The following is an 11,293-nucleotide window of genomic DNA, read 5'->3' on the forward strand; positions in this document are numbered from 1 at the left end:
ATTGGCGCTTTGGGGAAATTGGTAATTAAGGAAGGGAAACATGCACAGAAAATGCCTTTTGTATGTGGGTAAATTGCTAGACAACTCCAGGCTATTTTCCTCCAGACGCACGGTATCACATTTGATCTTTTTGCGTCTGTAGAAGCCGTCCTGTTTTCAGCGTGAGAATGATTTTGTGGCAAATACATTTTATGCGTGGTTAAGGAAACTCCAGTACAGGTAGCCTCATTGGCTAATATTTTAGAATCGCTAGAGAGACCCCTGGCAAGTGACTTACCTGTGTGCATGTTGTGGGATAAAGTATAGTGTTGGAGAATAGGTAGTCAAAAATCAGGGATCTTTCAAAGCAGTCTGGCCCGGCCACTAGGGGGCAGTGTTCCCATGTCTGTTCAGCCTTAAATAGCTGTTCTGACATACCTAGAATCCCTGTCTGAGGGGGAAAGGTGCAGATAATATTGAGCATTCTCAAGTTCACCCAGCTCTTATAGCGCACTAGGGGAGAAGTGATTATTAACCTCATCAAAGTTGATCTCTAGCTCTCAGTTCTAATGTCAGGCTGGCGCTGGTCGCTTTTAACTGTCCTTGTATGCAAGGATCATTTACTGTGTGACTTGGTGATGCTTTTTCAAAAGATCTGGGCATTTTTAATTTTTTTAAATTCCTATAACCAGGCAACTTTGGGAATGCAGTGCAGTTACCATAGATAAAATATGACATACAGCTCGGTTGTTTACTGTTGGCTGTGGTGTCTGAAGTGATTTTTCTCCTCATGCAGCGGCACATTCCTCTGTGCTCTGTTCACGTTTCTTGCCACCAGGGAAAGCATAAGGCTTCATTATCTTTTGGAGGAAGCACTTAAATTTTTTGCTGCCAATTTAATTTGAGCATTTCATAAGTAAGAGTTGCTTTTCCCTTAAGAGCTATAAGTGGAGACCTTATGAAAGGCTTTAATCCTGTGTGTTCTGTGGCAGAGCACTGCACAGCCAGCAGTGAGGAGACCTTATGAAAGGCTTTAATTCTGTCTTTTCTGTGATAAAGCACTGCACAGCCAGCAGTGAGGAGACCTTATGAAAGGCTTTAATTCTTTTTCTGTGGCAGAGCACTGCACAGCCAGCAGTGAGGAGACCTTATGAAAGGCTTTAATTCTGTCTTTTTCTGTGGCAGAGCACTGCACAGCCAGCAGTGAGGAGACCTTGTGAAAGGCTTTAATTCTGTCTTTTTCTGTGGCAGAGCACTGCACAGCCAGCAGTGAGGAGACCTTGTGAAAGGCTTTAATTCTGTCTTTTCTGTGACAGAGCACTGCACAGCCAGCAGTGAGGAGACCTTATGAAAGGCTTTAATTCTGTCTTTTCTGTGGCAGAGCACTGCACAGCCAGCAGTGAGGAGTTCTTATGAAAGGCTTTAATTCTGTCTTTTTCTGTGGCAGAGCACTGCACAGCCAGCAGTGATAAAGGCTTAATTCCCTTCAGTCAAAGGGAATCTAACTCACATCTTGGCTTGATCTTGGTTTTGTCTAAACTTGGCCACTTCTGGTTGGATGCTAACTGCCCAGTGAGGTCAGGTATCCTAATATAACTAGCTTTATCATAACTTTATTTTATTTAAAATTATTACAGCAGACTGGTAGATGGTTTGATTATTAGAGATGCTTCGAGTTTTTGGGCCCTAGTCACTGATTTGCTGATCAGCAATCATAGGGGGGACATAGATCTCCCGTTTAAAATGTAACTATTATATTAATGGAAACAAAATAGTTCAGTTTAGCTATTGAAGAAAAACGAATAGCTATCAGGCTTTTTTAAAAGGTAGAGAACCTATTCCATTGGGTCAGAAATGTATCTAATCATATTACCAATTGTTTTAGGAAGCTAATGCCAGTGAAACTCATTTCAAAATCAAACACACCCGTACCAGTTAATAGCAGCAGTATTTTAATTAACGGGATCCACTGTAGCAGCTTGTGTTCAGTGACTAATAAGATATTTTTACTAGATAATATAATGTAAACCGTGAATACAGGGGGACTGCAGTACTCTTATTTTTCCTTATTTCTAAAGGCTACATATGGTAAGATAAAATTAAGTGGCCTGCTGTAAAGATGAATCTCAAATCAATTAATGTTTTCAATATTTAACAGAGAAGTAGCCGCTTACGCACACAAAAACGGATCTTGGCTCTTGGTGAGAGGCCTGTGCTTTTCCAAGAAACGCAGGGAGAATTCTTATTATTATTAATGGCCACCGATCACGTAATTTAAACTGAAAATCAACCAATTTTAAATCGGCTGCTGACCGATCAGAGGGTCTGTAACGACTGTGTGTCTACCCTGTGAAGGACTGACATCCACTCTAGGGGGAGCCCTTGCCGAGTGCCCTGTGCTGCCTGGGACAGGTGCCAGACAGTCATGACCCTTATCAGGTTAAGTGTTCGTAAGGTGCATGCTGCTGATGAATGGGTGCTGTGCTTAGTGTAATAGGCTGGTTGCAGGAAGTGACTTCACGTTACTGCCTCTCAGGCATTTTCCAGCAGTATACCACAATGATCACAGCCACTGCAGTCTAGTCTAACTTGTGTTTCTTGGTGCCTGCACGGCCGGTCCTGTGCTGTCAGTCAACGGCTCCAGTCTCTAGAGCCCTTTAGACTATAAACTGGTACTCAGGTCCTTCTGTGAATAGCAATGATATTCACCTCCTTTATAATTCATTAATATTTTTATATTTAGTGGCTTTATACTTACCTGGTTGGGGCGATAACATCTTCACCGAGGCGGGAGACATAAGTTGAGGCTTCGGCTGCGCTGGCCGCTTGGAATTCCCTCTCTGATGTGGGAATCTTGACTGCATTGGTTCTGGTTCTGCGTTCGTGCTCTCCTCTGTTTTTTTCCCCGTGGTAGGAAGATCACCAGTTCGAGCCCTGGCCTAATAGTCACATGTCTGTGGGCCCTTGAGCGAGGCCCTTAACTCCCAGCTCTTAGGGTGCCGCACGCTGGCTGACCCTGTGCTGTGACCTCGAACTATGTAGAGCGACATGGGGCAGATGAAGAGAATCCCAATGTACCTGTGCTTGTACTTCTGCAAATGGCGAATAAAGGATTTATAACCTGCTTTTATAACCTGCACATGAATGTCTGTGGTACATACTCCATTTATGGCAATTCCTTTGTTTTGGGGGGGATAGCAGTATATTTCTGTGGTTTTTAAACCTAACCCATTCACCCTCTTTCTGTGTCTCTCTGCCCTCTTTTTGGAACTCTCGTTCCTTTATTTTCCCACCCTTTCAGAGTTCCACAGCGAAAACATTCCCGGTCCGCAAGATCTCACTGAGTGGTGAGTGTCCCGGCCGTTTTTGTGTCACCACTCTTTCACACAAGCAGCCTCTGGATGCTCAGCCTCTGCCCCCTTGCCCCATCCCCCAGCAAGTGGAAAGCTGTCTCCGGGAGCCACCCCTGCCACGACACCCCCGGCCGCCCCCCTCGGCTCACCGACCGAGGCGGACTCTAGTGCTTTGGCGGGGAGGAAGAGGAGATGGGGCTCCAGTGCTGCTGTGACTGCCAAGAAGCCTTCCATTAGCATCACTACAGATTCGCTGAAGGTGGGGAGCGGCTTATATTATATTATTATATAGTTTATTCCAGGTTATTGGTTACAGTAGCAAAATTTTGCAGTTCATATAGCCAGTTCATTTGTATTTATCTGCATCGGTGTTGCCATGCATGAGGCTTATGGGGTATTTCCCACAACCCCCAGCTGTGCAGCTTCCATATTTGCCAGCATGCATTTCACCCGCTGGTCCATCGCAGCCATTCTGGCCTTCAGACACACAGTTAGCCGTTAGCGTAGTCCTGGCAGTTCTTGCAAGGACGTTTTCGCTTTTGCCTGATTTGCACATCTCCTGATACCTGGTCCATCCCACCTGCTTTAGTCCTTGATCCCAGACATCAAGCCCACAGGGGGGCAGGAGGCCGTGGTGGAGCTGCATCCGGATGAGGGCCGGCTGTCTGGGGACGAGGAGGTCGCCGAGCGGGAGGAGATGGGAGAAGCCGAGCTGGACAAAGGACTAAAGATCCAGCGAACCGTCACACAGGTTGGATGCTTTCCTGGCGGTCTGCCCTGGCCGTACCCGTGACCCCTCTGTGGTGCTGCGTGGTCTATGTCGGATACCCTGTGCGATTAATCCCCTCCCCCGCCATCTCACCTGTTCCCGCTTCCTCCAGTCAATGATTGTATTTGTTCGGTAACAAAAGCCGTCTTCTCCTCCTCCCCCTCCTGTCCGGCCGCTCCCTCAGGTGGTTCCCGCTGAAAGCCAGGAGAATGGACAGGAGGAGACAAGAAGGGAGGAGGACAAGGAGCTTCCCGAGATCGAAAAGAGCCAGGAGGAGTCCAAGGAGGAGAAGGACATCCCCATGCCGGTGCCCATGGAGATGCAAGCCCCCGCGGCTGCCTGCGAGGCTGACATGAAGAAGGGTGAGCTGGGAAGGTCGATTCTGCCGGACCGACTGTGCAGAAGCATGTCCACTGTCCGTTTTCTCTGCCCGCGCCTTTCTTGCTCATTGTCCCCTTTCCCTGTTTCTCAGTGCCGCCCAGCGATACGCTGCTGCGCCGCTCCATCAGCCAGCAGAAGACGGGCGTCTCCATCACTATAGATGACCCGCTTCCCAGCACCAAACAACCTTCACCCCCCCGCGGCAAAATCACCAACATCGTCCACGTCTGTAACCTGGTGAGAAGCTGGATGCCGGCCGCTCCGTTGCCGGACGACGCGAGGGCGCCCCCTCATGGCGTATTCCCCGGCAGCTGCGTAATGTTATCCCTTTCCTCATCGTCCCTGTTATAGGTGAGGCCGTTCACCCTGGGTCAGCTGAAGGAGCTGCTCAGCCGCACGGGCACTCTGCTGGAGGAGGACTTCTGGATCGACAAGATCAAGTCGCACTGCTACGTGACTGTGAGGCCTTGACCCCCGCATCCCATGGCCCCGCCCACTCCTCCATCCTCTGCCCCTCTGCCTTGTTCTCATACCAGCCCCATCTGCCCTGTCTTTAGTACTCCAGCACAGAGGAGGCGTTGGCCACAAGGTCTGCCCTGCATGGGGTGAAGTGGCCCCAGAGCAACCCCAAATTCCTCAGTGTGGACTTTGCAGAGAAGGAGGAGGTGAGTTCGCTCCCCCTTGCTCCAGCAGCAGAGAGGCTATGTTGCGCCTAACTTTCCGGCGCTAAGGCGGCGTTTCTCAGCCTGGTCCTCAGGGACCCCCCGAACGGTCCACGGCTTTGCTGATCCTTCCCAACTGCGGCTTGAGAAACACTGCTAACAGTCCTTCTTAATTTTATGCATGTTAATATTTTTAGCCGGTTCGTTAGGAAAAGTGTAATTAATCCCCCCCCCCGGCCTTTGCTCCGTAGGTGGATTTCCACCGTGGCCTTGTGGTCCCAGAGCGTGGCCCCGGTGAGGAGCCTCCGGGGCCCGCAGCACGGCCCCTGGAGCGTGACCAGCGGGCAGAGCGCGAACGTGAGATGGAGCGCCGGGAGAGGGCCCGCGGCGAGCGCGAGTGGGACCGCGACAAGGTCCGGGATTTCGGCCGGCCCGGCGAGGAGAGGGAGGGCGCTGAACGGCGCTCCCGGTCACGGGACCGAGAGCGGAGGCGCAAGGAGCGCGGGAAGAGCAAGGAGAGAAAGGCGGACAAGAAAGGTGCGTGGGCTTCGGGGGCGTGGCATGTGGCTGACACTGCAGTTCTGGACCTGAGCCTTACCTGTATGTGTGTGTGTGTGTTTTGCAGAGAAAGCTCCGGAAGAACCACCAGCCAAACTGCTGGACGACCTGTTCTACAAGACCAAAGCAGCCCCTTGTATATACTGGCTTCCCCTCACTGATGAACAGGTATGGTGGGTCTGGGGGCAGTTAAATTGTAGGATTTTTTTTTTCTTCAGTTGTGGAACTGCCAAAATTCATACAGAGGTACCAAATTTATCAACCAATGATACATTTTGATAGTGACTGACAAAATATGGCCAGTCGACTTTGAGCTGAGGGCTTCGGCCCTGGAGTTCCAGCCTCGTTTCGACACACAGTTGTTTCATGGCGTCTGCTCTCTGCTACAGGTGGTACAGCGAGAGAAGGAGCGTGCGGAGCGCATGAAGGAGCGGGAGAAGCGACGCAAGGAGATGCAGGAGGAGGAGGAGAGGAAGCGGGAGGAGGAGCGCAAGGAGAGGATGAAAGGGCGTGAGAAGGAGGGGGGAGGGGGAAGCGGGGCGACGGAGGGGGGTGGCCGGGGGGACGGAGAGCGGGAGAGGGAGCGTGGCCGGGAGCGGGACAGGGAGCGGGAGCGGGACGGGGAGAAGAAGAAGGAGGCGCAGCGCAGCAGAGGTGGGGAGAGCCGAGCAACAGGGGGCAGCAGCGGGGCCCGGCGCTCCCGCAGCCGCAGCAACCCCCCCGGTCGGGACAGACGCCACTAAGACTCTGAGCCCCCAGCGCTGCGCCGTGTGGCTTCAGGAAAAAGCGCGACTCTGTTAACAGCCTCTGCGTGCTGCCGCCCTCCCCTTGTACAGACCTGCTGCGCCCGCCCCCCCCCTGCCCGCCCGCGTCCTCACACACATGGTCTTAAATCCCTGCAGCCCCCCTCTGGCCCGCACGCATGAATGCCACATGCCTCTTCCTCCTCAACAGCACAGACACGCTGGTGGGTGATTTCCCCCACACTGACCTTCACGTCCAGCCACTGGGAGGGGCCCTGATGCGCCCCAAACTGCCCCCTCCTCCCCGCCGGTGAGGCTCAGGCCGTGTTCTGTGTGGTCACGCACGTCGCTCGTGTGTGCTTGGGCAAAGCATTCGCTTTGGGTGTGTTCAGCGCCGCCACCAAACCCCCCCCACCCACCCCACCACCACCACCCCCCAAACCTTCAGAGCACGTGTGCGGTATCCCACCACACCTTCCCGAGGGCAGACACACTCAGCTGCGGAGCCCTGTCTGGAGAGGGACTCCCGGCTGGCCCACATTCCCTGTCCTGCAGGGGGCGCTCTGAGTCGCCGGTCATCGCGCGGACGCTTACTGCGCGCTTGGCTCGCTCCGTTGCCGTGGCTGCGTCCCCTCTGCTGTCGCTGTGGCCTGAGCAGAGACACGGAGCCCCTGGCATGAGATGCTGTTTCCATGGTTTTTTTTTTTTCCCACTCCCTCCTTATCAGTAACCCCCTCCCCCATTTCCAGAGTTTCTGTAAAATCCGTATTCCCCCCCCCCCGTCAGTATCAGCTATGAGAATGATGGACACTTGTGCCAGGGGTGTCTGGGGATGGGTGAGTTTAACCTCCATAAATGAAATGACTTTTAATATTTTTAATTTTATAATTTTAGTATGAAATTTTGATTTTTTTTTTTTTTTTCCTGTAAGTGCTGAATGTACAAAGAATAAAAATGAAATTTAAAGACTCTTGCTTTTGGTGAAGCATGGATGTATGCAGCAGGGAACTTCTGACGAGCGCACCCCCACCTCAGACAGCAGCACAGCCCCTACTGTACCCAGCACGTGTGCTGACATGCATCCTACTCACTTCCCAAACACGCCTTGAACACCTGCCATTCTTCCCAGAGAAGCATTAGGACCTCCATGCAGAGTCCTCTAAAACATCACAGGCTGCCCTGTTGAGTACAATACACTGAGACACGGTTTGAAGTGAGTCAGCTACTGGACTACAAAGCACATGACATGATGTGCATGCGGCCTGAAGTGATCCTGTGATCTGATACTTTGGTCAAGCCAGTAAGAGATGAGGTGATGTGATCCCAGCCCACCCCTGCTGGCTGTAGTGCTGGGAGTTGGCACTGGATCCGTCCGGTGTGAACAGGCAGCCGTGAGCTGAGATGCAGGTAGTTCCTGAGCTCTGGCGAGTCGCAGCTCGAAGGAGAATTGCACTGCTTCACTATCTGGTATTTTTGTTAGAAACCCTTTGTTTTTTTTTCCCCTCCCACCTCTAGCCCGTCTCACTTTTCCGAAGTCAAGGCAATTTGGTCTCGTGTGGTTGGCTTTGGGTTCCTGGCTGCTTTGTATAGAATGAAAGATTTCATCTGGATTTAGGACAGGGATTATGAAAATCAGCCAAACATTACAGCAATTGCCAGAACAATTTGTTTTTTAATCCAAACTACTGTAATTTTAATTTTGATTCCTGACAAAGAAGATGTAAAATTGCTAAGCAAGTGCCAAGACGACAGACGTTTTTAAAAAGTTGATGTGCATGATACATTTCAAAATTATGGAAAGTCCATCAAATGATAAATTTTACGTAGATCTACGGCTTCTGGCTCTACAAACAACAATGTCTCGGGCATCAAACTGGATGGTTTAAGTTTTGTCATGTGTTCCGAGCGAAGTTCTGGCACATTTGTAGGGGAAAGGTCGTGTACATAGGGGGGGGAGAGACAGTAGCACCACCAACAGCGCCATAAAGGAATTATTATAAACCCAAGGGTTTTACAGCCCTTCTTTGTAAAGGCCTTCACCTTTTTAATATTCGTTTTCAGTCATTAAAAATCATGCTGAATATTAACATTATACAGACTGATATATGAGAATGAGGAGACAACAAACGGCTTTGAGGATGTTGAACGGTTATTGGCTGCAATTATTTTTTGCTGCGCAGAGTCTGAATGGCCAGCAGATGTCAGCACAGCGACATTTCCCGACGCCGCGTTTAAAGCCACCATTTTATGTCGAGATCAAAATAGCAGGACATCTCCGAAAGACAGTTGTGCTTAAGAGTTTACCTCCCAGTTTCGTACTGGGTGTTTGAGCACTACCGACCTGTTGTTGCAATTTGAATGTTACTGTGCTGCATTTTGTCTCTGCATTGCTGTTTTTCTATAGTATTCCATATGCTCTTAGAGTTACGCCCAGTTTTTTCCTGGATGTATGTGAAGGAAAATGAGTTGAGGTGGACAATATGGTAAAGCTGATGTTACTATGGCGACTCGATATATTGCTTCCCTAAACTTTTTCGCAGACACTTGCCTGCACTTTTCCTGGTGTGCAGCTCAAATGAAACTGAATAAATGGAACCTGAGCTTTTGGCTCTGTCTGCTTAAAAATTAATATGCGAAACGGTGCCGTCGGAATCCTATTAATGTGCTAAAACGCTGCAGAGCTAATGCTAACATTATAGTTTTGTCGGTTAGCCCATCCAGGCCCCGTCTGTCGCTCCCTGCCACTGCCTTCCTCTTCCCTTCCTTCCTCTCTGCCCGGGATCCATTGTATTTGCGTCTTCCCCTTCTCACTCGGCGGTTCGTGTCCGTCACTCTTCCTGCTGAGCTAAGCAGCGTCCCCCTGTAATTCTCACTCGGTTGCTGAGTTATGCATTTTTTCTACCTTATGCGAAATACGCTGCAACCCAGCGTGTCCGGGTCAGGCTGGGCCGCCTGTCCTACCCGTAGCCATTAAAGACTTTGTCAGAAAGAAATATGGGTTTCTTTAGTTTTGTTTTGTTTTTTCCAAATGTCCTGCTCATTTTGTTTAACCAGATGAAAGCAGTGTCACATAAATGTCCCCTGTGCATCTGTTATGAAGATAAAAAATAAACTTTAGTTGACTGATGTGGTTATGGGGGAAAATTGTACTCCCCCCCCCCCCATATAAATGGACTTATTTGAAGTATTTGAATACTAACGGGAGGTGGTGGCTGACACTGGAACACAGGCTCGAGGCTCGCCTCTGTAATATGACACCCACAAGTCAATATTTGTGAGGGGGTCATGTGTTCCTGTTGTTTTGATGATCTCGTATGTCCTGGAATGGAAGAGACAAAGACTACAAAACAATCTTCCCTATGGCTTGGTTCACTGCGCCAAACTAGAGTCCATTTGGATGTTCTGCTGGTAGGTGGTCTCTTACCATGCCTACTGGTGGCACTGTGCCTTCCTCTTGGGACCTCCCCCCACTCCCCCCCCCCCCAAGCTCAGTTTATCCACCTCAAAACCAGGTGCTCCTGAGGTGGCCCCTGTCTGTCTCATAACGTCAGACTCCCCTGCCAAATCACTCTCGGATGTGGGATTTTTGGTCTCGCCTGGCAACCCGCCCCCCCCCCCCCCCCCCATCCATCTCTCTCTCCCTCTTCCTGCTCTTTGCTCTGTGTCTTTAAATGTGAACCATATGCTACTTACTGTGTTCAAGGAAAGGTTGAGGGTAGGGCGAGTGAGGTGGGGGCGCTGTAATACACTCCATTAGAGGGGGTGGGGGGCGTCTGATGTGGTCTGGAAGTTTATAAATAGCTCCATGTTAGAAGGGCTGGCTGGCCGGAACAGGCCTTTGGTTTGGATTGGTGGGGGGTGGGGGGAGAGGTTTCCTTGTTGATATGACTGGGTTAGGTGAAGGTGTCTGGCCTGGATTTGAATTGGGGGGCGGATCTGATTCAGCAACAGTAGTCACATCCTGATTGGTTTGGGAAGCTGCCAGAGATGGTCTAGATGTTGATTGTTTGACTTCCTACAAGGTGTATTAAGTTTCTTTCATCCCCCCCCACCCACCCCCGCTGAAGTCAAAGGTGCTCCCCCTGCCGAAAATGCAAGCATTGCGTTCTTCGCAGAACTGACCTCCTGGTGGTCAGTGATGTGAGGTAGCCTGGCTTTGCAGCCCGGTTGGAAGATTCCGAGGAAAGGCAGACTTCATACCATAACTGAACAAGTAAATGATTACAAGCCGCATGGATCGCTGAATAACGAAGAAGGTTTACTCATAAAAGTTTAACATACAATGGTTTATTTGCTGTTTCCGGAGTGGGATTTTCCGATAGTTTTCTCCAGTGACCCTGAAGGCATATTAATTCCTTGGCAGGGCAGTGAGGCAACAGTATTGGAATGAAATTTCCTGACCTCCATCATTCTTGAACTACCACCATGGTTATGGCTGTGCATTACGCGATAAGGAGTCTTTACAGAGTCTAACAGTTATGACTGAGACTCTGCTTCCAATCTTTGATTGAGGAGAATAGATGAGTGAAGTTTTTGTATTTGTGCTTTGCAGGATGTGGCCAGGCAAGCCAAACGTAATTAAAGACACATGTGGCATACATTCATGTGTCTTTCAGCTGTGCTTGCATTCAAAGATCTTTATTGGTGTAAAATATTTAAGCTACTTATTTCCAAAGCGCAATGTTTATAAGCATGTTAAAGAAGTTACCAAATTTTTTCATCAGCCCTTTGCCTCTTTACGATGCAGAAAAGAGTGGTCGGTATTTTATGAAAACTTCCAGGTGACATGTGGATCTGTGGAACTCTCAGCTGTTGGCCGTGCCAATGTATCGCAGCGAAATGAGCTTA

At 49.9% G+C, this 11,293-nt stretch overlaps 1 protein-coding gene across 12 annotated transcripts in view; it reads left to right on the forward strand.

The window, feature by feature from the left end:
• The window catches only part of acin1a (apoptotic chromatin condensation inducer 1a), a 28,050-nt gene extending 20,632 nt beyond the window's left edge, over positions 1-7,418 (forward strand). For all 12 annotated transcript variants that reach the window (XM_049011496.1, XM_049011500.1, XM_049011501.1 and 9 more), the window contains 10 exons: positions 3,281-3,326; positions 3,416-3,591; positions 3,922-4,083; positions 4,286-4,463; positions 4,574-4,719; positions 4,834-4,941; positions 5,040-5,147; positions 5,396-5,681; positions 5,770-5,870; positions 6,092-7,418. In XM_049011496.1, the coding sequence (XP_048867453.1) occupies positions 3,281-3,326; positions 3,416-3,591; positions 3,922-4,083; positions 4,286-4,463; positions 4,574-4,719; positions 4,834-4,941; positions 5,040-5,147; positions 5,396-5,681; positions 5,770-5,870; positions 6,092-6,445 (1,665 nt within the window). In that variant the 3' untranslated portion in view covers positions 6,446-7,418. The remainder of the gene's footprint in view (positions 1-3,280; positions 3,327-3,415; positions 3,592-3,921; positions 4,084-4,285; positions 4,464-4,573; positions 4,720-4,833; positions 4,942-5,039; positions 5,148-5,395; positions 5,682-5,769; positions 5,871-6,091) is intronic.
• Positions 7,419-11,293: the final 3,875 nt, after the last annotated feature.

This window comes from Brienomyrus brachyistius, chromosome 4, assembly GCF_023856365.1.
Source record: "Brienomyrus brachyistius isolate T26 chromosome 4, BBRACH_0.4, whole genome shotgun sequence".
Classification (NCBI taxonomy): Eukaryota; Metazoa; Chordata; class Actinopteri; order Osteoglossiformes; family Mormyridae; genus Brienomyrus; species Brienomyrus brachyistius.